This window comes from Doryrhamphus excisus, linkage group LG23, assembly GCF_037039965.1.
Source record: "Doryrhamphus excisus strain RoL-2023G ecotype Guam linkage group LG23, RoL_Dexc_Guam_v1.1, whole genome shotgun sequence".
Taxonomy (NCBI): Eukaryota; Metazoa; Chordata; class Actinopteri; order Syngnathiformes; family Syngnathidae; genus Doryrhamphus; species Doryrhamphus excisus.
In genome coordinates, this window is record NC_136379.1 from 6,436,304 (window position 1) to 6,463,893 (window position 27,590).

The 27,590-nt window shown below is 43.3% G+C and overlaps 1 protein-coding gene across 12 annotated transcripts in view; it reads left to right on the forward strand.

Moving 5' to 3' along the window:
• rapgef2b (Rap guanine nucleotide exchange factor 2b) overlaps positions 1-27,590 on the forward strand; it is a 117,354-nt gene that overhangs the window by 84,269 nt on the left and 5,495 nt on the right. For 7 of the 12 annotated variants that reach the window (XM_078788593.1, XM_078788594.1, XM_078788595.1 and 4 more), the window contains 16 exons: positions 4,383-4,514; positions 8,879-9,056; positions 12,269-12,405; positions 18,308-18,466; positions 18,806-18,958; positions 19,020-19,184; positions 20,222-20,329; positions 20,411-20,614; positions 21,608-21,716; positions 21,796-22,072; positions 23,942-24,099; positions 24,881-25,121; positions 25,200-25,583; positions 25,657-25,868; positions 25,935-26,058; positions 26,356-26,379. In XM_078788593.1, coding sequence (XP_078644719.1) covers positions 4,383-4,514; positions 8,879-9,056; positions 12,269-12,405; positions 18,308-18,466; positions 18,806-18,958; positions 19,020-19,184; positions 20,222-20,329; positions 20,411-20,614; positions 21,608-21,716; positions 21,796-22,072; positions 23,942-24,099; positions 24,881-25,121; positions 25,200-25,583; positions 25,657-25,868; positions 25,935-26,058; positions 26,356-26,379 — 2,765 coding nt within the window. Of the gene's footprint in view, positions 1-4,382; positions 4,515-7,724; positions 8,423-8,878; positions 9,057-12,268; positions 12,406-18,307; positions 18,467-18,805; positions 18,959-19,019; positions 19,185-20,221; positions 20,330-20,410; positions 20,615-21,607; positions 21,717-21,795; positions 22,073-23,941; positions 24,100-24,880; positions 25,122-25,199; positions 25,584-25,656; positions 25,869-25,934; positions 26,059-26,355; positions 26,380-27,590 lie in introns of those variants that run through there. The other 5 variants (XM_078788599.1, XM_078788600.1, XM_078788605.1 and 2 more) reach the window with 3 other exon arrangements.

Here is a 27,590-nt window from a genome sequence, read left to right on the forward strand (position 1 = left end):
CGCTAATGCACACGAAAGCTGCTTGCCAACCGCCAATAAACAACAGAAGAAGAAAAACACCACGAAGAAGAACGCAGTCTGACAACTTTCCGATTGAGCGGGTACAAGATACCTTAATCGGATTTGTGAAAGGAATATTCCACCCCTGGGAATCCGATTATATATTCATTCGGATTGGCACTTTTTTTTGGGAATGAGGTGTATACAAAGGTTACATTCTTTCCGTTTGAGCAAATAACCCGAATGGAATTGGAATATTTGGGTCCATGTAAACATGGCTAGTGACTAGGAATGGTATTTATGCTATTTTAGGACCTTTCACAACCGTTACCAAGACAACTGAAGCGAACTAGATTCTTCTGCCTGGTGGTCACCGGGGCCTGATTTGACCTTGCTCACAATCGGGTGTCTGCATTCGCCAGGGCGTCGCCTTCCCGTCTATCCTACGGTAAAGTAATGTCCACTCCGTTCGTACAATATAGAAGACCTCTAAATAGATTGAGAGGCTGCCGGTACTCCCCCCCCCCCCCCCAAATGTAGGTCATTAGGTCTGCTGTGTAATTTAAGGAGTGCCACATCTGCTCACATGTAGGACGAAGCCAACGCCGTGGCTCGGGCATTAAAGTGGTGTTTAAATCCCTGCTTCTCCGCCCCCGTCCCGTACCATGTGACTTCTGATGTTGTCGCAGTTAGCAATGACAAGATAGCATTGAAATCGCAGGTGAGACTGGTTTTATTCCAACATGGTTCTATGGAAGTTAGTGCCGCCGCCGTCGCTCTCCAAGGTACATACACACAGCTGATTGTTCCAGCTTAATGGGCATGCCATCGGAGCAGGGAGGTCAATGGACCACATGCTTATAGACTGAATGGACCCCGCCCGGCTTATTGACCCACAGACAGATGACCTAAATGAATGGAGAGAAAGGATTAAGTGTTTTATTATCCTCTCCCTTTATCCTGATTTCCTGGGGGAGGAGCTTGTGCGTACGCCGAGGTGGGAGGGCGGGGCTGGCTCTGTGATTGCTAGGGGATTTTATTATTGGCTTGCGGATCGCTCCGGCGGCTGGTTGAAAGACCTTATTGACTTTCTCCACATGGCTAGTCATGTGTGCCTGCTGGGATCTTATTTAATGTGGGAGCTAACTCATTTAGGACGCCATTTCTTCTTCTTCTTCTGGTCTTCTCACCTTTGCAGTGATGCTAATAGTTAAAAGAGTAGAGTATCACTGTAATTCCGGCTTGTTTGATCTCCGTTTCCAGTTGTATAAAGAGTATGGAAAGTAATTGGAGCTTACTAAGTGGGATATGTTGTTTGGACTTTATCTTGCATTCAGTTCATGCTTAAAGACTAGATAGGACAGCTGTAGTCTGAGAGAATGTTGGAGGGCTGTATTTAATGGTAATGGTTTTATTTCATTTGAACATTACAATTCAGATTACAATTGAATGCATCACATAATCAGTTCACAGTTCCACATATACATTTGTTCACTTCCTGCTTTCCATAATATAGTTTAAGTTTTTTTTTTTTTTAATCCTTGGAATGCAGAACAACAGTCGTTAGAGTGAGACCCCCGCCAGCCTCCGACAGTCCTCGGTTATTTACGTGTAGTTTGTGGATTAAATTAGTACCAGATATAAATTGTGATCGGACCCAATTCCTCAATCCTTCCAAACGTTCCTCGCACTAACACACAAACGCGTGAGGCCGGAAATAATAGCGTCACGGTCCGCTGCAGGAGGCAGTCCGAGTGAAGTCGAGCAGACGAGGAAGACAGCACCCCCGAGGGTGGGGCAATGGTGAATGACCGGGCCCCCTCCGATCGACCAATTTGGTGCGGAGCAGCGAGCCGGATAATTAACCGCGATGGCAATCTTTTGACACGACGCAATCACATCACACCTCCAGTCCGCCGCACTCCGTATCTCCTCAAAATGTCCCAGTTTTCCCAAATCCGATGCCTCCTTAGCACATTGTTATTGCTTCTGCTTCATCTGATGAATATTTAGAAGTCCTTCAGTCGAATCTTGTGATTATCCTCGGATTTGGCCCCGGTGGCTCAACACTTTCACTTCTATTTTCCAAAACTCTTGAAATAAACGGCAGCGTAGACGAGCACTTTGGTGGCGTTTATTCAAACCTATTAACTTGCAAATTAACTTTTTTTTTTAGTCAGAGTGAGACCTCATACTGATGCCTCAGACTGCCCGTTTAATAATAAGTTTCTAGGGCTTATTTCTAAACCTGGTGTCCCCACTTTACCCCCCCCTTCTTCCACACCATGTGTACTGTACATACATAAATGTATCTCCATGGCATGTTTACTTTGGAGATTGGACACGATGCAAGCGTATAAATATGTACTCCGGAGATGTTTAGAATTTGTCCCGACGCGAGCGAAGCGACCCACTTCCGTGTGCCACATTTCACTAGTGGCGGGGGTGGCGGGCACACAGATGTAATATTGATGGTCTGCCTTTGCCAGATGTGGCGCGCAAGCCTCCCTGCTGGGTATCATCTATAAGTCCGGTAAATAAAACATCGGGTCATGAAATATTCATAACCGCAGACCTCGTGAACCACTTTAGCCTGTTTGATTACATTCGTACGTTAGCCCGCATGACTCTCATGTACCACGCATAATTACATTTAGGAAAAAACATCACTATTTTCTATTTAAATGGAGGATTTTTTCAAATGTGTACCACCCCCTTTTTCATCTGTTCTACATTTCATAATGGCCCCCATTGATAAACTACTGTTGGCTCATTTGCAGCGCTCCTAATTATACTGCATGAAGTAGTAACCGGCTGCTTTTAATGAGGCAACTTCCTCTCGCGTATGCAGAGCGTGTCCCGTCTGGAAAAGTTTCCGTGTTAACAATGCTTGTAAAGAGCGTAGTGAAATGTTGCGCCTGTTATATTGTTTCGTGCACGGTTACCAATTATGGTCTCAATTGATTATTATCTTTGTACTTTTAGGTGCTCCCATAGGACTGGAGTGAAAGTGAAAGTGAAATGAAAAGCATATCTTTAACCACAAACTCCAAAGAAAAATAGGTTTTGTTTGTTGATGAAAAAGAATTTATTTCTTTATTTTTTGTTGGGTTTTTTTTGTAGTTATTGTCAGAAGTTAGGGATTGTGCACTTTTTTCGGGTTTTCTTTTGTTTTTGGTATTTTTCGTTGCCAGTTATTGTTTTTTACTTGGGAAAATAAATATATTGTTTAATGTGATATTTAATATTACATTTTTTTTTCTTTCAATGAGTTACATGTTTTTATTAATTTTTATCTTTTTTTTTAAATATAATATCAGAAAATTTAGCATTTTTTTGTCCCTATTGTTTATTTCTATGGGAAAAATATTTTTATATACAATATTATATGAAGAGGTTTTTTGTTTCATTAAATAAAACACGCTTTCATAGAGTTTTGTATTTAAAAAAATTACAGTCAGAATCCTAGATGATATTTAATATTAAATATTTTTTAATAAAAAAACTGAAAAATAATCACTAAAAAACAGGCTTTCTATTTATTATTAATTTACAGCTAGTCTGTTATGGGTTTTTTTTTTGTATTTTTCATTGCCAGTTATTGTTTTTACTTTGTAAAATAAATACATTGTTTAATATGATATATAATATCATTACATTTTTTTATTTCAATGAGTAACACGTTTTTATTCATTTTTATCCTTTTTTTTAAATATAATAGAACATTTAGCATTCCCTGTGTGATTTTTTTTGTCCCTATTGTTTATTTCTATGGCCAAAAGATTTATTATATACAATATTTTTTGTTTCTTAAAACAAACATGTTTTCATAGAGTTATGTATTTAAAAAAATACAGTCAGAGTCCTAGATGACATTCAATATTAAATATTTTTTAATAAAAAAAAACTGAAAAATAATCACTAAAAACATGCTTTTGTTGAGCTATTTATTATTTATTTACAGCTAGTCTGTTATGTTTTATTTATGTTTTAACTGCCAGGTTCCTGTGCCAGAAAACATGTTTAATGTTTCATGAATAGACGTGATGTATGTTTGGCATGTAATTTGCCATTTGGGATAAAAGATCTGTGATTGTTTAATAATATTGCCATATTTTCATAGAATCCTCTATGCATAATTCTGCAGCGGCAATATGTTTCAAAATAAACATCAAGCATTAGCATTAGGTTGTCACGGCAACCCTAGATCATCTACTTTGGTGTAAGAGTGTGGCGTTCAGGACACGTCTGGTGTTGTGTGAGCTGCTTCTCGTACTTGTATGCACACTAAGCACTCGGTTTTGCATGGCAGGCTGGAGCCCCCCCCCCCACACCCCCCCACACTGACGGTGTATGTGTGTGTGTTATGTGTGTATGTGCAGCTCCCCGCAGACTTCAGCAGACTTCACCTGGCTGACGGCTTACACCCACAGGTGACCCACGTGTCCTCCAGCCACTCAGGATGTAGTATCACCAGCGACTCCGGAAGCAGCAGCCTGTCAGATATCTACCAGGTGAGGCACGGGGCGCCGCGTTCCCCTCGCATCCCCCCCCCCCCCCCCCCCCCCCCCCCCCCCTCAGGGACTACGAGGGGGGTGTGACGCGCTGTCAGGTGACATTTCTAGGGCGTCTTTTTGAGCTGCGTTGTGAAGGTGAGTACTAAATGCGATATCGGGTGCGGTCGCTACACTGGCAATAACGACGGATGGGTATCAAAAATAGAACGCAATCACCCCCCCAGGAGTAAATAAAAGTGCTTTAAAAAGCACATCTTGTGACGGCGGACGTGGTGCGTTCACCACAACTAAGCCTCTTAACGCCCACGCCGCCTATTTCGTCTATTTCGGAATACATCGCTCATCATCAAGCGTGTACAGTGTGTGTGTTAAATAGTTTTATTATATGACGTGTGTGTTTGTGTGTTTGCGTCCAGTCTGACCGGTTGGGCGGGGGGGCACTCTCCTGGGGTCCCCGTGTGCGATGCCGATCTTAAAGCCATCTGGCAGCCGCTGTGGAGCGCCTGTCTCAAAGTCAACACACAGACGGGGTCCTGTTGTGTCGTCTTTGCTGCTGCTTTGTGTCCTGACGCTGCTTTTAACCTTCCGGCTTCTCCGTACTTATTTTCCCTTTGCCAACACCATCCCAGCACCGCCAGTCTCCTTCCCTTCTGTCACTCGAGATTGTGTGTGTGTGTGTGTGTGTGTGTGCTAAAGTATGCAAAATGCTTGTTTAGTGGTTTAGTAAGGCTCGTTTCAGTACCTTCGTCCAATCAGGACGTTCAGTTTTTGCTGTTTTCTGACCCCAGAATGTTCCAGTTTGCTCTCTGTTGTCTAGAAATAGTTTGTGTGTTTATGAGATGAGAGGTAACATTTGATGATTTTTTTGAGTGAAAAAATATATGTGTGTTGATTTAAAAAAAATGACAGTTTTTCTTTGTCATTGTATGTGTACAAATGGTATATTATGTTTAATAATTGTGAAAATATTTTTTATATAATTTATTAATTTTAACTGATTTTTTACCACCTTTTTTGTAATACTATGAAAATATTTTTATATAATTTATTCATTTTAACTGTTTTTTACCAGGTTTTTTGTAATATTATGAATTTTTTTTAATATAATTTATTAATTTTAACTGATTTTTTACCACCTTTTTTGTAATATTATGAAAAAATGTTTTATATAATTTATTAATTTTAACTGATTTTTTTTACCACCTTTTTTGTAATAGGAATTTTTTTTAATATAATTTATTCATTTTAACTGATTTTTACCACCTTTTTTGTAATATGAAAATATTTTTTACATAATTTATTAATTATAACTGATATTTTTACCACCTTTTTATATTGTTTAATAATTATGAAAATATTTTTATATAATTTATTAATTTTAACTGATTTTTTTACCACCTTTTTTGTAATAGGAATTTTTTTAAATATAATTTATTAATTTTAACTGATTTTTACCACCTTTTTTGTAATATGAAAATATTTTTTACATAATTTATTAATTATAACTGATATTTTTACCACCTTTTTATATTGTTTAATAATTATGAAAATATTTTTATATAATTTATTAATTTTAACTGATTTTTTTACCACCTTTTTTTGCTACTTACATACAGCATATTATAAACATATAGGGGATGCCTGGTGGAGTACGTTGTGGGCATCTACACGCTGTATTTGTTTGCTATGTGCAGTGTTTAGTCGTGTGGCATGGGTTAAGAAAGGATATATTGTTATGAAATATCGTGCTTTAGCAGTAGCGCCACCTACAGGACTGGAGGTAACTGGAGGCAGACACAGCGTGCTTTGTTTCTATTTGTTGAGGCCTGATAAGGTGTGAAGTCAAGAAATAAGCAACAACAAAAGTCATTCTCCTGCTCTTAATCACCCTCTGACCCCGTTTGGATTTCGCTTTAAGACCTCCATGGGGGTCCCCTTGCACATTTCCACTGCAAACGGGATTAAACGGGGGCTGTTGTTTCAGAATATAATCATAGTCACTTACTTTTACCAGCCAGTCTGCAGGGCTTGATCAGACCCTGAAGACCCTCAAGTCTTAGTTTATGCTAGCCTTTGGCCACAAAATACTAGTACTGAACCACAAGTACTGTATGTCACGCAGCCTGGGGTACTGCAGGATTAGGTAGACCTCAGCTGTTTGGACTTAAGTCAGGAGGTCCACAATGCAGCCCGGGGACAATTTGGGGCCCACAGCTATTTGCAGCACTCTATCAGTATAATTACATGGCAAAATCAACATCATTTTATAAGAATTAATTCAAAATATTAAGAACAAATATGCAATCTTGCAAGAAAAACTTGGAATTTAACAAGAATATTTTTTAGATTTTTTTGTATAATTAAGTTGTAATATTAAACAAAAATCTTAAATATTTAGTTGTAATATTATGACAAATAAACCAAAAATAGAGTTGTAATTTTTGAAGAATTAGGTTAGGGAAAAAAATTAAATAAAGTCAAAATATTATGAGAATAAAGCAATAATATAAGAATATAATTTACAAAAAAAAGTTCAAATGGTTGCAAAAACAGCAGAAATTGAAAAGAAAACTGTTGTAATTTCATGAGGAAAAAAGTCCAAATATGAAAAGAAAAAGTCATATTCTATATTTTATGAGAATAAAATTACAATATTATGAGGAGCCTAGAGTTCAAATATCACAGAAAAAATACCTTATTTTTTAAATTCATTATAAAACAAAAAGTTGTAATTTTTGGAAAATTAGGATGGAAAAAAGTTCCCAAATATTATGGTAATAAATTCATAATATTGTGGAAAAAAAACAAAAAAAACAGTCGAAATTGACACAAATTGTAGTAATTTGATGAGAATAAAGTCAAATGGAAAAAAATGCAAATATCTGAGAATAAAATAATATGAGGAAAAATGTGATGTTAGTAGCATAGAATTGAAATATTTAAAATTCATAACGGCGTGAATAGGGAGTCATGACAACAGGCAATATGGCACCCGCTCTCTCAAACACGGCGTCAGCAATATCGAAATACCTGACTGTCTGTGTTTTTATGACGTAACCCTGCTTGACAATCCCTTCCTCCTGGGAACTAATAAAGTGCTTCCTTTCCTTGCATCCTTTTTAGGAAGTGCTGACTTCTGCTTTGGAGGGCGGGATCTTATTTATTTATTTATTTATTTATTTAGGAAGGAGAACATCCAGAAGCTTAATTACCGCTCCCTTCTGCTCGTCTTCTCGGCCCGAGCCTGGAAGAGCGCCATTCTCACGGCCGGGGCAACGCGGCAAGCGCTGTTTTGCGCCTGAATAAATCATGACACGGGTCCTTCAGAAGGCCTTTGAAAGCATCGATCCAAGAATAGCCCTGATGAAATATTAACAGCACCTGCCTCTTCACGCACGTTTATGGATTTTTGATGCACTCATGACAGGAAAAGAAAACACAGGCAGCCTTTGTTTAAATGCGGAGATGCTGAGACTTACTCAGCGTTTGCCATTTGGATGCTCCGATGCTCCGATCCTCCGATGCTCCGATGCTCCGAGCGCACTGATTTTAAGCGTTTGTGATGATTTTTTTCTCATTTTGGAATTTTCTGCCGGCAGATTCTGGTGGTGCTTTGCAGAGGTTAAGATGCTGTTCTCTTCTTAGTCATCAAAACTTCTCACGCAGGGCCGCGCCCCGGCCCCGCCCTCCAAACGTCCTCGCCGACACTGCCGTGAATCATTAATGAGCCCTCCTCCCGCCCTCGCACATGGCGTTGGAGGCGAGACGGCTCAAGGCTCCGGTTGCCACTTTTAGGGCACAAGGACTTCTTGGAAAAAACAGCAAAAATGCGTCTGGCGCTGGAATTTTGTGGCAATTTAGCCAAGTCGAGCTTTTCTTCCCTTTTGAACGAGCATCACGTCCAGGTGAGGACGCCGTGTTGTATTCGTAAACCGGGTGTCATGTTAGGTGAGAGTGGAGACGCCAATATGGCTGGCTGACATTCGCTCTCATACTTCCTTTTGATGATTTTGGGAGCGCTCAAGCACAAGTGATTGCATTACTTTGCTGCTCTTTCTCGGCTGGGTTCCATTTTCCCGCTTTCAGAGGTTCCCCGGCTTTCAAAGAACGGGATGTTGCTGCGAGACGCATCCCGGCGTTTGCTGGGGGCAGAGTGGAAGTTGGCAGTTAATGAGCTTGTTTACGTGCTGGAGGAAAAAAATGGGTCACATCTGCACAACAGTTTGGCTTTTGTTTGGAATTAGTCGCTGGTTGAATTGTGGGCGAGAGATGCCTTGCTTCAGACCCGATGCGACGACCATGGCATCCCGTCAAAATAAGACCGATGACTAACAGCTGGGTGATTTTATTCCGACCTCCAGGCCACAGAGAACGAGCCCGGCGACATGGACCTGAGCGGCCTGCCGGAGACCGCCGTGGACTCGGAGGAGGATGACGACGAGGAGGACATCGAGCGAGCGTCGGACCCGCTGATGAGTCGGGATATCGTGCGGGACTGCCTGGAGAAGGACCCCATGGACAGGACGGACGATGACATCGGTGAGTGTGTGTTTAAAAACTGAGCGGAATTTTTACCGATTTTCTTCACGAGGGTTGCGGAGGGTGCTGGAGCCTATCCCAGCTATCTTCAGGAGAGGCGGCCGTCAGCCAATCACAGGGCACATATAGACAAACAACCATTCACACTCACATTCATATCTATGGACAATTTGGAGTCACTAATTAACCTAGCATGTTTTTGGAATGTGGGAGGAAACCGGAGTACCCGGAGAAAACCCACGCATGCACAGGGAGAACACGCAAACTCCACACAGAGATGGCCGAGGGTGGAATTGAACCCTGGTCTCCTAGCTGTGAGGTCTGAGCGCTAACCACTCGACCGCCGTGCTGCTGAGTGCAATATTGTAAACACACAAATAATATATCTGACATTCAACAAACAAAATTCTTTCAAGCAAATGCGCTAGCTAATGCTAATTGACATTGGAAATCACATATGCACGCTAGCGATTAGCATTAGCGAGTTATATGCAGATTCCAAACACCACCAGCAGATCTACTGTACTATGCTGCTAAGCCGCAAAGTTTTGTGTCACCTGAGGCCTGCAGTAACATCACCATCCGAGGGTGGAATTGAACCCTGGTCTCCTAGCTGTGAGGTCTGAGCGCTAACCACTCGACCACCGTGCCGCCAAGCAGAATATTGTAAACACACAAATAATATATCTGACATTCAACATAAACAAAATTCTTTCAAACAAATGCGCTAGCTCGATGCTAATTGACATGGGAAATCCCATATGCACGCTAGCGATTAGCATTAGCGAGTTATGTGCAGATTCCAAACACCACCAGCAGATCTACTGTACTATGCTGCTAAGCCGCAAAGTTTTGTGTCACCTGAGGCCTGCAGTAACATCACCATCACATGTAGGACAACTTGATAGTGAAGTCACCTTTAAACGGACGTAACTGTAAATGTTGGCGCCATTAGGAAGCGGAGGAGGATGCGTTGGCTGTAGCGAGAGAAAAGAGCGAGTGCCCTCCTCCCCCCTCCATGGTTAATCTCCCCCGCAGTACCTCCTCTTCCATGCCAGCAGGCTTTTTCTAGGTCACTCTTGGCACATCCGCTCTGGCCGCACCTTTCCCGGCACATTAAACATTCAGCTCTTCCGCAGCGCCGCTCAAAAACCTGCCAAGCACAGGTCAGCGTCGGCCATGACGGTGGGAAGAAACAAAAACAAAAGTATCATGCTGCAAATGTGCACATTTTGGCTGATGTACAGTCAACAGGGGATGTTTGTGGCGCCCCCTATGGATTGGTGTCAGGATGCTTTGAAAGACATGCTAACGTAAACATGTAATACAGATAAACTCACTTTTATCATCATTAGACAAATATTCAATGACTCAAGTACTTGCCAAATCCCGCACCACCATGACACTTGCAAAGATGTTTAGCTTGGTGGCGTCCATGTTTGTCAGCCAACCTTGCTAAAATTGTACACACATGCTCCTAAAGGTGTGTGCCAAATTTGGTGTTGACTGGGCTAAACACGCTAAAGTTGCGATGCTAACAGGGACATTTTGTGATATATATATTTTTTACAAATACAGCTGGACCCATACAGTGCATTAATAACATGGCAACACAGGAACCATTTTGTATGCTAACAGGGAAAACAGAAAAATATGCTAACTGGAGCCCATGCTAACCAAAGTTTCACTTTTTTTTCACAAGTCCGGACACCTATTTTAATTTTGGTACAAACAATAACAATGCTAACATCTGGAATGCTAACAGCTTGCATGCTAACACCATATCATGGGAACATGTCTTACTTCAATAGATGGTTGACTGCTCTAACAATGCTAACATCTGGAATGCTAACAGTTAGCATGCTAGCAACCATATCATGGGAACATGTCTTACTTTAATAGATGGTTGACTGCTATAACAATGCTAACATCTGGAATGCTAACAGTTAGCATGCTAGCAACCATATCAGGGGAACATGTCTTACTTCAATAGATGGTTGACTGCTATAACAATGCTAACATCTGGAATGCTAACAGTTAGCATGCTAGCAACCATATCATGGGAACATGTCTTACTTTAATAGATGGTTGACTGCTATAACAATGCTAACATCTGGAATGCTAACATCTGGAATGCTAACAGTTAGCATGCTAGCGACCATATCATGGAACATGTTTTACTTCAATAGATGGTTAACTGCTATAACAATGCTAACATCTGGAATGCTAACAGTTAGCATGCTAGCAACCATATCATGGGAACATGTCTTACTTTAATAGATGGTTGACTGCTATAACAATGCTAACATCTGGAATGCTAACAGTTAGCATGCTAGCAACCATATCATGTGAACATTTCTTACTTCAATAGATGGTTAACTGTTATAACAATGCTAACATCTGGAATGCTAACAGTTAGCATGCTAGCAACCATATCATGGGAACATTTCTTACTTCAATAGATGGTTGGTAAAGTAAAGACTCAATGCGGAGTGCAAATTGCTAAAATGCTAACGTTAGCACAAGATACTAGGTACTATATTTAATTCCTGACACCTTTTTTGTAAATGTAAATGCTAACAATGCTAAAATGCTAAATCTCATTTTGATATCCAAATTCTAAAATGCAAAATAAAGCTAGTGGCTAGCAAGTATCAAAAGTGCATTTATATCATGATTTTGTATCTTGTCATGTAAATGTATGCCATTTATGATGACGTTTTTGGCTAAAATACCAACATGCTAACAATTTTTAGCATGGTTTTGCATCACGCCATGTAAATATGATATTTATTATGGGGGTTTGGGCTGAAATACCAACATAACACCCAGTAGAATCGTACTAAAAGTGACAGGAAATAGGGAATTTTTGCTGTTCTTAAACCTTTTAAAAAAAACCTTTCAAAATAAGACAAATGTTTGATAGCTGCAGTGATGCGGTGATTTTTTTTTCGAGGCTGCAGTGAACTCTCTGAACTCACTGAGAGGTCACTGACTAAAGTGGTAGCAGTTATTGCTGCCTCGCTACACTGCGCGTTCGATCGGATTGATAACGGACATGAACTTGTCCGCATGATGATTTGTGTCTCGGCGGCGGCCCGCTGTGGCGATGGTGGCTGCGAGGACGGGCTGCTTGCCACATCTCTCGCTCTAGTTGGATGCTTTTTTTTTTCTTCCTTAACCTCCGCTTCCTCTCTCGCTTTCTCTCACAGAGCAATTACTGGAGTTCATGCATCAACTGCCGGCCTTCGCCAACATGACCATGTCTGTGAGGCGGGAGCTCTGTGCCGTCATGGTGTTCGCCGTGGTGGAGCGCGCTGGCACCATCGTTCTCAACGACGGCGAGGAGGTGTGTCTTTTTGCATCTCCACACACACACACACACACACACACACACATAGGCCAGACTTTGTTTTAAACGCTTTCTACGTGCGTCTCTCCGGAGGCCTCACCTCGCGCGCCAGTGAATCTTCACCCATTTGATGTATTTTCCGCTCTATTAAACCTGAATGGCGATGGTCCTGTGACGCCGGTCCTCCTCCTTGGAACCCTCGGGCGGCTGAAGCAGGCGTCGTGCTTTTCTTTCTACCCCCCCTCCTCGCTGTGGCCGAGACGTGACACTCCTTTGAAAGGAGACAATTTGGTAGGCTTTGGCTGTAATGTGGCCCAACAATGGAGAGGAGAACTTTGCCTCCAAGGACACTTCAGTAAATGTGACACTGCTCAGGGTTCACTGAGCTTGTCTCTCTGCAGTCCGACTGAAAGGTCTGCCTTCGCACGTTGACTTTTAAGGAATTCTACATGGAAAAATCCTACCTGTCAATCTTACTGACCTCTTATTTCTTTGGAATTAGAATCCAATTTCACAGTTCCAGTGTCAAACTAGTGCCATCATGGCAGTACAGGCAATGACTAAGTAGACTTCTTAACTGTTTATACTAAACTAAACTAACTCTTCTACTCCTGTGCTATTATCTTTCACACCAATACACCACAAGGAGGCGCTCCTTAAACCACAAAGTTTGAACTAAGTCGGGGTGATTGGAAATTTTAACACAGCTCGACAACACGGAAAAAACATGGCCGCCATCAACCACAAACATCTTTTCAGGGACTCTTAGTTGTCCATCATTGATCATTTGCCCAATCATTCTTTGCGGATATCTGCACCATGGGGCTGCACGGCGGATGAGTGGTTAGCGCATGGACCTCACAGCTAGGAGACCAGGGTTCAATTCCACTTTCATTCCATCTCTGTGTGGAGTTTGCATGTTAACATGCTAGGTTAATTGGCGACTACAAATTGTCCATAGGTATGAATGTGAGTGTGAATGGTTGTTTGTCTATATGTGCCCTGTGATTGGCTGGCCACCAGTCCAGGGTGTACCCCGCCTCTTGCCCGAAAACAGCTGGGATAGGCTCCAGCACCCTCCGCGACCCTCGTGAGGATAAGCGATATGCTTGCATGTCTTCCAAGGCATTTGTGCAGCACAGCCCATAGGGGGCGCTACAAATATATTGGGTGTTGTGGAAATTTGTATAGTTCTGTGCTAGTCATTTCACTTTCCCTATCACACAAACACAAAATAAGCTAAAAACAAAGCTAAGTTGCTATGGTATGCTGTGATGTCCTAACCAGATTGTGTTGAAGTTTGCATTTTTTTCCTAATTAGCTAATATAAGCATATATAATTAATACTTTATCACCAACGTAGGGTCATTTAAAATGGCTACTTTAGAAGAGAGCGGCTTGTTAACCCCGCAAACGTAATACGTTAACGTAATACGCAAACGTAATAACTGCCCACAAACGTAATAAACCACAAACGTACTACAAATCTGCAGTAGGTAATATGTAATGTAATGTAATAATCCCGCAAATGTAATAAATTTCCCACAAACGTAATAAAATTTGCCTACTGCAAACGGAAAAAAATGTGCCTACTGCAAACGTAAAACTGAATTTCTTGCAAATGTAATAACTATTAAATGTAATAACTATTACATTTGCAGGAAATTATTACATATGTGGGAAAGTGAAAAACTGTAAATGTAATAACTTCCCACAAATGTAATATGAGACAAAATAATGATCGTTGTGGTTGTTGTTGTTGTTGTTGTTGTTTGTTCTTTCTTCTTTGGTGTAGATGTCATTTTGAGGATTTTAACAAGATAATTCTTTTTCTTTTTTTTGTGGAAAAAATATTATTCAAAGCGTATCATTTGAATACATTAAAGGAATCTTTAATTATTAAATTACAATTTATTTTCAATTTAAAAAATAACATAGCTGTGATAATTGCAATAGTAAGTAAAAATGTAATTTAAAAAAATAAAATTTTATTACTACTATTATTATATTTTTTATTATTTATTTCTTCTCCATATACACACAAAATCACACATACAATAATATACTGTAACTAAAACGCACATGTACGCCCACAAACAAAATGTAATAATTTCCTGCAAATGTAATAACTATTATATTTGCAGAAATTCAGTATTATGTTGTGTGGGCAAATTTTATTACGTTTGTGGGAAATTTATTACATTTGCGTGATTATATAACTGCCGGTTCAAGATGGCGCCATCTTGATCGGTGTGTCTGGTTTTCGCCGCTTCCTCTCTCGGCGTTTCCTCGCTTCCGTTGGGGCCTGGCTGGTGCCGATCGTTGGGCAACACGACGAATGTCGTGCACTGCGTACTCGCCGTCCTCATTGGGCCGCTGCCGGCGTCAGCCCCGGCAACGTTCGGCCGTTAAACCGTGCCAACGAAATGTGCACTGGTGAATGCGCGGTCAGTTTCAAGCAAGACGTTTATCCTCCAGGACGGTTTGGATTTATTATTCATCACGGAGACCTGGATTAATGCCGGTGAGTCCGCTGCCTTCTCTGAGCTGGTGCCTCCTGATTGTACCTTCATCAACACGCCAAGAACCACTGGCCGTGGTGGAGGTATTGCTATTATTTTAAAAGCGTCTTTGCGCCATAAGCCACTGTCAGTGGTGTCTTTCGGCTCATTTGAGGTGAGCTGCTTCGAACTTCATCAACATGAGCGGGTGCTTTGCGCTGTCATTTATAGACCACCCAAGCGCAACAAGGATTTTATTCAGGACTTTTCTGACTTTGTTGCTGCAATGCTGGTAGAGTATGACAGAATTTTAATTGTGGGTGATTTTAATATTCATGTCTGCTGCCCTTCTACGCTTATGGCGAAAGACTTTTTAGAATTGATGGAAGCTTTTAATTTGACACAAAGTGTAACAGGAGCTACACAAATACATGGACACACTTTAGACCTGGTTTTGTCTTATGGTCTTACTGTTCATAACGTCTCTGTAGGTGATGCGGTGTTCTCGGCCCACAGTCCGGTTAGGTTTGACTTAGACGCACACTGTAACACCAGCCTGCATGCTCCCGTTCGCTTTGGTCGCTTTATCAAGCCTGACGCGGCCTCGGCCTTTGCCACTCTGTTCTCCACTGCGTCTGAGGCTTTTATGACCTCCGACGCTGCGCTGGACACCGAGCAGTTGATGAACTGCTTTACTTCTACCTGTGCGACTGTCTTGGACAGTTTAGCCCCCCTGAAAGCCACGCGCCCCAAAACTAAACAGGAAGAGTGGCTCAACGATGTCACTCGAGCAGCCCGGCGTGAATGCCGAAAAGCAGAGCGCAGGTGGAAGAAGGACGGTCTACAGGTCTCCTATCAAATCCTCAAGACCTGTGGGAGGCATTATGAGAATGTGGTGAAGATTGAGAAAACAAAATACCTCTCGGACTTGATATCAGACAATATTAACAACCCACGTGTTCTTTTTAAAAGTATTGACTCTGTTTTCAATCCCAGTCCATCCACTATACTTGAACAATCTTATGAAACGTGTGAAAACTTTTTGCAGTTTTTTAAGGACAAGGTTGCATCTGTACGAAGTAATATATCACCCCCCTCTTTTAATATGCCCACATTGACACAGTGCTCTAAAGGTTTTTATCAGTTTGAACCGGTGTCACTGGCTTTTATCACGGAGATGGTAAAGGGTCTTAAGCCTTCTTCTCCCCCCATCGACCCAGTCCCACCTCGCTTTTTTAGGGAGGTGTGGCCAACCGTGGGTCCTTCTGTGTGTGCCATCATCAACTGTAGCCTGGCCTCTGGTACCGTGCCATCTTTCTGTAAAAAGGCTACTGTTGAACCTTTGTTGAAAAAAAACTAGTCTGGATCCTTCTATTTTATCAAATTATCGGCCAATCTCTAAACTGCCTTTTATCTCAAAGATTTTAGAAAGAAGTGTTCTTGCACAGATACAACCTTTTTTAGATGAGAATGGGATTTTAGACACTTTCCAGTCAGGTTACAGGGCCTTTCATAGCACTGAGTCTGCACTTTTAAAGGTTTTTAATGACCTATTTTTAATAACTGACTCTTTTAGTGCTTTTAGACCTGACTGCTGCTTTTGACACAGTGGACCATACCATTCTTTTATCTCGCCTGGAGAACTGTGTGGGTGTCAGGAGGTCTGCTCTTGAGTGGTTTAGGTCGTACCTGTCAGGGAGATGCCTTGCTGTGGGACTTGGGGGATCTTACTCCTCCACTGCTCCGCTTGACTGTGGAGTTCCACAAGGATCAATTCTTGGGCCCATTTTATTTGCCCTCTACCTGGTCCCACTTGGCGTAGTACTTAGAAAGCATGGCATCTCCTATCACCTGTATGCGGACGACTGCCAGCTGTACTTGCCACTCGCAAAAAATGATAATGCCCCCCTGACACCCCTTCTTGAGTGCTTAAGGGATGTCAAGGCCTGGTTGGCCCACAACTTTTTAATGCTTAACGAAGAGAAGACCGAAGCTATCCTCCTCAACTATAAAGGCCCCCCTATAGACTTCGGCCCCCTCCAAAACAACATTCGTCCCTCAGCCACCAGCCTTGGCGTCATAATAGACAGTGATTTTAAACTCAACAAACAAATTAATGCAGTTATAAAATCCTGTTTTTATCATCTTCGGCTTTTATCTAAAATTAAATCTTTTTTATCTTTGCAACACTTTGAGCAAGTCATGCACGCTTTTATTTCATCACGTCTGGACTACTGTAATGCACTTTACTCTGGAATTAGCCAAAAGTCTCTCTCCCGCTTACAGTTAGTCCAGAACTCTGCGGCACGGCTTTTAACAGGAACCAAAAAGAGGGAGCACATCACCCCAATTCTGGCCTCCCTACATTGGTTGCCTGTTCGTTTTAGGATTGATTTTAAAATTTTATTGTTTGTTTTTAAGGCGTTGAATGGGCTGGCCCCCAAATACATCTCGGACCTCATCCAAGTTTACTCTGCAGCTCGGTCACTGAGGTCCGAGGGCCAGCTCCAACTTGTGGTGCCTAAGATGAAACTTAAGACCAGGGGGGACCAAGCCTTTTCTGTGGTCGGCCCCAAACTATGGAACTCTCTGCCCTCCCAAGTAAAAAAGGCCCCCAACATCGAAAGCTTTAAGTCTCGTCTTAAATCCCACTTTTATTCTCTGGCTTTTAACTCGGAGTGAGTCGTATGGTCCTGTGTCTTTTAGTTCTTCGTTTTTATTGTAACTGGTTCTATTTTCATACTTTTATTGCTTTGTTTCTTGTTTTTAATATTTTAATATCTATTTTATTATTTTATTTCTTAAATGCTCTTTTAGTTTTGGATTATTACTTTTTATTTTTACTAGTCTGTGCAGAGGGGCGGCACGGCGGTCTAGTGGTTAGCGCGCAGACCTCACAGCTAGGAGACCAGGGTTCGGTCCCCGCCCTCGGCCATCTCTGTGTGGAGTTTGCATGTTCTCCCCGTGCATGCGTGGGTTTTCTCCGGGTACTCCGGTTTCCTCCCACATTCCAAAAACATGCTAGGTTAATTGGCGACTCCAAATTGTCCATAGGTATGAATGTGAGTGTGAATGGTTGTTTGTCTATATGTGCCCTGTGATTGGCTGGCGACCAGTCCAGGGTGTACCCCGCCTCACGCCCGAAGACAGCTGGGATAGGCTCCAGCACCCCCCGCGACCCTCGTGAGGAAAAAGCGGTAGAAAATGAATGAATGAATGAATAGTCTGTGCAGCACTTTGGAAACTCTGTGCTATATAAATAAAGTGGATTGGATTGGATTATTCCATTCAAAGCTGCAGATTTGTATTACATTTGTGGTTTATTACGTTTGTGGCCAGTTATTACGTTTGCGTTTCCCACAAACAAACGTCCAACAATAATGACATCATATCTGCAGCTGGACTCGTGGTCGGTCATCTTGAACGGCTCTGTGGAGGTGACGTACCCCGACGGTCGCACTGAGATTCTGTGCATGGGCAACAGCTTTGGGGTGTCGCCAACCATGGAGAAGGAGTACATGAAGGGCGCCATGAAGACCAAGGTGGACGACTGCCAGGTAAGAGTCTACTGTCTCCTTCACGTGCCACAAAGCAGGGCGCCATTAACACGGTAGCTCCTATTCAGGTGGTCTGCGTGCCTGCCAGCGTTCTCTTTAATAGCCGAGGTCGTTTGCCGCTAATGTTCTCACTCGGGCGTCTCCTAACGGTGCTTGAGGGCTCCATGTTGACAGTGCGAGACTCTCCGGGGGACAAATTAATGGTCCATTTTCAAGCATCACGTTGTCCTTTCTCACTGAAGAAACGTCAGCACCTCGACTTTGGTGTTTTAAGACCCACATCTGACATTGATCCTCAAAATACAAACTTATGTCTTCTTTTTCTCTCTTTTTGTATAGTTTGTGTGCATAGCTCAGCAGGATTACTGCTGCATCCTCAACCAAGTGGAGAAAAACATGCAGAAGGTGGAAGAAGAAGGCGAGATTGTCATGGTGAAGGAACACAGGGAACTGGACCGCACCGGGACCAGGAAAGGACACATTGTCATCAAGGTGAGTGTTTTTGTCTTCTAAGTGGGATCTTCTGGTGTGACGCCACAATGTTTGGTCTCAGGGCACATCGGAGCGTCTCACCATGCACCTCGTGGAAGAACACTCAGTGGTGGACCCTACCTACATCGAGGACTTCCTGTTGACCTACAGGACTTTCCTCTCCAGCCCCATGGTCGTGGGCAAGAAGCTCTTGGAGTGGTTCCACGACCCAAGTCTCAGGGACAAGGTATGGACAGCTTCTGTGCATGGGCTTTAATTCAAATTAATTTTAAATAATTGGACAAGTAAGCTTAAAATAAAAAAAAATATTTTTAATTATTAAAATTATTTTAAAATATTTTTTTAATTCATTTAAAGAAATCAACATGAACCATGTTTTGGAAAATAAAAAGGTAAACAAATAATCCTGGCGTCCATTTTTGGTAATAAATTGATTTAAAAAATTTTGTACATTAAAAATATTGTTTTAGTATATTTTGTATATTACATACATTTTTATGTAATATTTGTATTTTATATTACACATTATGTAGTCATTCATTCAATCATTTTCTACCGCTTTTCCTCACAAGGGTCGCGGGAGGTGCTGTAGCTACGTTTTGGAAAACAGAAATGTTGTGAAAAAATGGGGAATAAAAATAAAATCCTGGTGTCCATTTGTGGTAATAAATTTATAAAAAATTTTGTAAATTAAAAATATTATGTTTTAGTATATTTGGTATATTATATACATTTTTATGTAATATTTGTATTTCATATCACACATTATGTAGTCATTCATTCATTTTTTACCGCTTTTCCTCACGAGGGTCGCGGGAGGTGCTGGAGCCTATCCCAGCTGTCTTGGAGCGAGAGGCGGGGTACACCCTGGACTGGTGGCCAGCCAATCACAGGGCACATATAGACAAACAACCATTCACACTCACATTCATACCTATGGACAATTTGGAGTCGCTAATTAACCTAGCATGTTTTTGGAATGTGGGAGGAAACCAGAGAAAACCCACGCAGAGATGGCCGAGGGTGGAATTGAACCGTGGTCTCCTAGCTGTGAGGTCTGCGTACTAACCACTTGTCCGCCGTGCAGCCCTACGTTATGTAGTATAATTTCCAAATAACATAGTAAGAGTGATGTAACCATTGTTGTATTTTTTTTATTTTGATTTTTTTTCAATCAGTTGGCTCCAGAAATCCTTCAAACTTTAATAAAAGAACTAAAAATTGTCTGAACATGAAATATTGTGCCTGATGTCTTGTCTCCAGGTCACACGGGTGGTCCTGCTGTGGGTCAACAATCACTTCAATGACTTTGAGGGTGACCCTGCCATGACTCACTTTCTGGAAGAGTTTGAAAACAACCTGGAGAGAGAAGTACGTTTTCTCCTCACAAAAAAAAAAGACAATTAAATCGAATGTGTTCCCCTGACGTTGCGCGTTGTTGTGTTTCTACAGAAAATGTGCGGTCACCTGCGACTGTTAAACATAGCGTGCGCCGCCAAGGCCAAGCCGCGGCTGGTGACGCTGACCAAGCCGTCCAGGGAGGCGCCGCTGGCCTTCAGCCTCCTTGGCGGGCAGGAGAAAGGCTTCCGTGTATTCATCGATGCCGTGGAGCCTGGGAGCAAGGCGGCAGAGGCTGGCCTTAAACGAGGGGATCAGGTAGGATTGTATGCACTGACCATTTTTAGCCTGCATCCATATAGGACATTAATATGCTAAAATGTGTTTTGTTGAGATAGCTTACATTACGTAGCATCTTTAATGTACCAAAAGTGGTCCCACACATCCTTTTTTCTGGATATGGCCCTTGCTGGGAAAAGAGTGGGCACCCCTGCCCTACAGGAATTTAGCTTGGGTTTATATTTGTGGCGGAACAAACAAGGTTTTTTGGAAGCACCGGCATACACGTTCTCGCCAGTGGCTGCAGGCGCGCCGTGTTGGCGTTCAACTCGCAAACCTCCGCACCCGCTTTCACACTCGGCGGTCCTCTGAGCTCCAAAGTCTCCTTAATCCTGGAAACCATCTTGAGTGTGTCTGGATGCGCGTTAAGTCCCCCTTCCGACATCCGCACATCCCCCGCAGCTGTTTTCCTCCCCGCCGTCGGAAGCTTAGTCGCTCGGAAGCGTTGGCTCGCCTTTACTTGCTAACACGTTCCGCCAGGAGTCACACGCATTGTTATTATTACTGCACGGTGTATAGTTTAGTCATGCGGCGGGAAGCAGTCGATGAGCAGTTGTATCGGCTAGCTGGCTAATTGGTGGTGTTAGCGTGTTTGCTGGCCTGGGATCAGCACAGGATGGCTACGTTCCTCTCCGTGGAGACCTCCTCTTCCTCCGCATGCTGACAGCTTGTTAGCGGTCCAAACGTTTTCCACCAAGAGCTGCAGACAGGAAAATAAAGGATGCAGATATTCTTAGCATTTTTGTTTATTCACATTAAACGTGCCATCCTTCTGTATCCTTCCAAAGAACACCACAAAGATCTCATGCATTGTTTTATTTTCTGTATTTTTTTAAATACTGCTGCCACAAATGGGCCACACTTTGGACACCAAAGAGGATTTTTAGGACACATTGTACTGCAGAGAGAAATATTTTTCATGGTATTAACTTCAATCACAAAGTTCTCGCTCTCTTTTTTTGTCTTGTGAAGATTCTGGAGGTGAATGGTCAGAATTTTGAGAATGTCCAACTCAGCAAAGCCAATGAGATTCTGAAGAACAACACCCACTTGTCCATAACTGTGAAAACCAATCTATTAGGTAAGCTTAGCACGCTACCCAACACGTGATCACATCACAGAACATCCAACTCATAAGTCTGAAATACCCCTCAATCTAGTCTTCAAGGAACTACTAACCAGGCCCGAGCAGGACCATGACGTTGACGGCGAGGAGGAACACGACAGGAAGAACGGTGCGCCCCACCTCCCAAAAATCGGGGATATCAAGAAGGCCAGTCGCTACTCCATACCCGACCTGGCGGTGGACGTGGAGCAGGTGATGGGCCTGGAGAAGGCCAACAAGAAGGCCAAGACCAACACTGTGGGTGGACGCAACAAGCTTAAGAAGATCTTTGACAAGACGCTCACCAGCATCCTGCCACCTAAACCCTACAAGTGAGTAGAAGGTTTTTTTTGTATATATTATCCAGGCCTAGCAGCTAGGAGACCCGAGTTTGATTCCACCCTCGGCCATCTCTGTGTGGAGTTTGCATGTTCTCCCCGTGCATGCGTGGGTTTTCTCCGGGTATTTCGGTTTCCTCCCACATTCCAAAAACATGCTAGGTTAATTAGCGACTCCAAATTGTCCATAGGTATGAATGTGAGTGTGAATGGTTGTTTGTCTATATGTGCCCTGTGATTGGCTGGCCACCAGTCCAGGGTGTACCCCGCCTCTCGCCCAAAGACAGCTGGGATAGGCTCCAGCACCCCCGCGACCCTTGTGAGGATAAGCGGTAGAAAATGAATGAATGAATGAATGGTTGGTATACTATGTCAGATGGGATAGGCTCCAGCATACCCTGTGACTCTTGTGAGGATAAGTGGTAGAAAATGAATGAATGAATGGTTGGTATACTATGTCAAATGGGATAGGCTCCAGCACCCCCGCGACCCTCATGATGATAAGCGGTGGAAAATCTCAAATGGGATAGGCTCCAGCACCCCCGCGACCCTCATAAGCGGTAGAAAATGAATGAATGAACAATTGGTATACTATGTCAGCTGGGATAGGCTTCAGCACCCCCACGACCCTCGTGAGGATAAGTGGTAGAAAATGAATGAATGAATGAATGAATGATTGGTATACTATGTCAGCTGGGATAGGCTCCAGCACCCCGTGACCCTTGTGAGGATAAGCGGTAGAAAATGAATGAATGAATGAATGGTTGGTATACTATGTCAAATGGGATAGGCTCCAGCACCCCCGCGACCCTTGTGACAATAAGCGGTAGAAAATGTCAAATGGGATAGGCTCCAGCACCCCCGCAACCCTCATAAGCGGTAGAAAATGAATGAATGAACGGTTGGTATACTATGTCAGCTGGGATAGGCTCCAGCACCCCCACGACCCTCGTGAGGATAAGCGGTAGAAAATGAATGAATGAACGGTTGGTATACTATGTCAACTGGGATAGGCTCCAGCATACCCCGCAACCCTTGTGAGGATAAGCGGTAGAAAATGAATGAATGGTTGGTATACTATGTCAGCTGGGATAGACTCCAGCATACCCTGTGACCCTTGTGAGGATAAGTGGTAGAAAATGAATGGTTGGTATTCTATGTCAACTGGGATAGGCTCCAGCATACCCCGCAACCCTTGTGAGGATAAGCGGTAGAAAATGAATGAATGGTTGGTATACTATGTCAGCTGGGATAGGCTCCAGCACCCCCGCGACTCTCTTGAGGATAAGCGGTAGAAAATGAATGAATGAATGAATGGTTGGTATACTATGTCATCTGGGATAGGCTCCAGCATACCCCGCAACCCTTGTGAGGATAAGCGGTAGAAAATGAATGAATGGTTGGTATACTATGTCAGCTGGGATAGGCTCCAGCACCCCCGCGACTCTCTTGAGGATAAGCGGTAGAAAATGAATGAATGAATGAATGAATGGTATACTATGTCATCTGGGATAGGCTCCAGCATACCATGTTACCCTAATGAGGATAAGCGGTATAGAAAATGGATGGATGGATGGTATACTATGTTTTAGGGGGGCTGGAGCCGACCCTTGACCAAATCCCAACAGAATAGGTCGGCATAGTTTAGGATTCGGCTGCAGAATCGGAGCATGACGGCCAAGAGGAGAGGGATGCGGATTTACCCTGAACATTTTTGGAATTTGAATCTGTGCCCCATGTTCTGGATTCCCCTGAGCAGCTGTCAATGGAACCCAACCCCAGCGTCTGAAATGAAAGTGTGCCCTCTGTCGGTTACTGACGATACTGCAGCCTCACCCTTGTCTGTCTGTGTGGTTGCCATAGTGACGTGTGCGTGGGGCAGTCGCAGGATGACAGCATCGTCGGCATGAAGCAGTCCAAACAGATCCCCCCGGCGCTGCCCGTCAGCGGCAACCTCTCGTCTTCAAACCCGGACCTCCTGCAGTCCCACCACCGCATCCTGGACTTCAACAATCAGCCCGGTGAGCACGACGGCGTTGAGCTAGCTTTACATACCATCGCCATCTTAACATCACATGTTGTTTGTGTTCTTGCAGTCCCGGTCACCCCGAGTAAGTACATATGCAGACCTTGACATTCATTAGCAGTTATGCTAATTTACAGTAAAGCTTCTGTTTTCACTAAAGCTAATTGAGTCAAGCTAATCTGCACTTGCGCCGACCTCTGACCCTTCCTTCTCCTGTGGGCACATGGCTGTTGCACATGGCAATCAAGGCTTTTCAATCCCACTAATGGATTGAATTGCAAGGAATGTCGGAATGGCGGAGGGGCTTTTGGGGGGGGGACAAAGTCTTGATTGTCTTGTACACTGGAATGGGCGTTGCAAAGGCAGGAGAGACATCTACACTGCCTAGTTATCACTGATAGAAGCGTTCAAAGACCCCACCTTTATCCCTCATGAGGGGCTTGAGTCTTCTCGGACATAAAGAAGACTCGTACTCGGGGAGCTGAATTGGGGGGGGGGCGGACAGGATGTGTTGGTTGCGACCGCACCAGTCGCTCGTGTTGAGTATTTTTATGCCTATTGTGAGATCATTCAATCCCAAAACACAAGCCTGTTCCAGCAATCAAGTCTGGTGCTTGTGTGTCTCACAGCACATTACAATGACATTACTGACACCTAGTGACCAGTGTAGGATACTACATATTAGTCATCCACATAGTTTAAAAGCAACCTCTGCAAGTAGTGAAATCCAAGCTGGTGGCCTCAAGAAGATGCTCACTCTGACTTTTCTTTTTCAGAAATGTCCGACCAGGTGTTGCGGGTCTTCAAAGCAGATCAACAGTCCCGCTACATCATGATCGGGAAGGACACCACGGCCAAAGAGGTGGTGGTCCAGGCCATCAGGGAGTTTGCCCTGACGGCGGCACCTGAGGCGTATTCGCTATGCGAGGTGTCCGTCACCCCCGAGGGCGTCATCAAGCAGAGGCGGCTACCGGATCAGTTGTCGAAGCTAGCGGACAGGATACAGCTCAGCGGAAGGTGCTAGCACCGTGACGACGCCTCAGTATGAAGCGACAGTTGCGGGAATGGTACAAATAAAAATATATACACCCGCAGATACTACTTGAAGAGCAACATGGAGACGGAGACGCTCTGCTCGGATGAAGACGCCCAGGACCTTCTCCGTGAGGGTCAGATCTCCCTGCTGCAGCTGAGCACGGTGGAGGTGGCCACTCAGCTGTCCATGCGTGCCTTCGAGCTCTTCTGCGCCATCGAGCCCACCGAGTACATCGACGACCTCTTCAAGCTGCGCTCCAAGGCGGGTTCGGCTAGCCTCAAGCGCTTCGAGGAGGCCATCAACCACGAGACCTTCTGGGTGGCCACCGAGGTGACGCGCGAGCCCAATCAGCTCAAGCGCATGAAGACGGTCAAGCACTTCATTAAGATCGCGTTGCACTGCCGCGAGTGCAAGAACTTCAACTCCATGTTTGCCATCATCAGGTGACGAGCGTCTGCTCACGATGTGTTATACCTTTGTTCAGCTACGCTAACGCTACTTCTTTTACCTATGCAGCGGTTTGAACCTGGCGCCCGTCTCCAGGCTGCGAGGGACGTGGGAGAAACTTCCCAGCAAGTACGAGAAGCTCTTTGGCGACCTGCAGGACCTCTTTGACCCCTCCAGGAACATGGCCAAGTACAGGAACGTCCTCAACAACCAGAACCTCCAGCCGCCCATCATCCCGCTCTTCCCTGTCATCAAGAAGGATCTCACCTTCTTACATGAAGGTACGTTACGTTCTTAAGTTGGCAGAGAGGACTACGGTTCCTTGACACGTTTTTCCTTTGTCTCAGGTAACGACTCCAAAGTGGACGGCTTGGTGAACTTTGAGAAGCTAAGAATGATCGCCAAAGAGATCCGCCATGTGGGTCGCATGGCTTCGGTCAACATGGACCCCGCCCTCATGTTCAGGACCCGGTAAGAAGGTCTTCAGAGACCAAATTTAGGTGATATGTTCGGCGCTTTTGTGTGTGTGAAGCAGCCGCTGTGGTTGCTTCTTCAACACGTTGTTGCCATAAAAATTGGCACAGTGTCTCCCTCTAGTGGTGTCACCTCTTCTGTGGCTTTTTTTATTATTCGCGGGCATCTTTCCGTGGTGATGTTGATTCTACTTTTGGTGATCTTGGTGGTCTTTCCTGTCCTAAGCGTTGTCTTCTTCTTCTTCTCTCTCTTGGTGCTCGTCATGCTTCTCTGTTCATGGCACCCACCCTGTAGGAAGAAGAAGTGGAGAAGTTTAGGGTAAGTTTGGAGAGCCTCTCTGCTGTGCCGCCATATTTCTTTGCCTGTTTTGCTCTACCGGGTTGGAATACCTGCTGCTTATTAATATAGGCTGACAGTAACAAAAGGTCACTTTGCTCTGGATCGTCTGGACTGGAAGAATATTCATACAGTCAATTACTCACACCAATTTCTATTATTCATATTTACATTTGGACACCATTGCCCATTCAGGCCATTCAAAGCATTCTGAAAATCCTCACATTTTCCATAATTCCATATTTTCTACAACATTGTTCCCATTGTTGAAAATTGGCACATTCCACATTTTCCAAAATCAAAACATTCAACTCATTCAGGAAATTCAGACTGTCTTGTTTTAACATTCCAAAAAGCTCCCGGTTTTCCCGGAAGTCACCATTTCATGGCCCCAAAATTCTCATTGAAATGAATGAATTTTTCTTCTAATTTTTCTCGAAATTCCGTTGCACAAATTTCCTTCCTCCACATTTCTTAACCGAGTATAATCAAGAAATTCAGGCTATCCACATTTTAAAAAGTCCAGTTTTTCTGGAATTTCACATTTTCCAGCCCAAAAATTCCCACTGAATTTTCTCCCACATTTCTCAACCCATTCAATTCTTTCCAGCTTGAAAAGATTCAGGCTAAAACTTTTCCAGATCTCAAACTTCAGATTTTCCATAACGCAAATTTTTGATCTTGAGAATTCTTAGGACTCTCACAACCAATTCTAACATTCCAACATCAATATGGTCGGCTCATTAAGGACACACAGGCTATGTAGATTCAAAACATTCCAAAAAAGTCCTGGTTTTCCTGGAATTCCGGCCCCAAAATTCCCATTCAAATGAATGGCTAATATTTTTACAGATCTCAAACTTCTCACTTTTCTCAAAATTCCCTTGCACAAATTTCCTTCCTCCACATTTCTTAACCGAGTCAAATCAAAACCAAAACATTTAGCCTAATCAAGAAATTCAGGCTATCCACTTTCAGTCCAGTTTTTCTGGAATTTCACATTTTCCGGCCCAAAAATTCCCTCTGAATTGAATAGCATTTTCTTCCACATTTCTCAACCCATTCAAATCTTTCCAGCTTGAAAAGATTCAGGCTAACAGTTTTCCAGATCTCAAACTTCACATTTTCCATAACGCAAATTTTTGATCTTGAGAATTCTTAGGACTCTCACAACCAATTCCAACATTCCAACA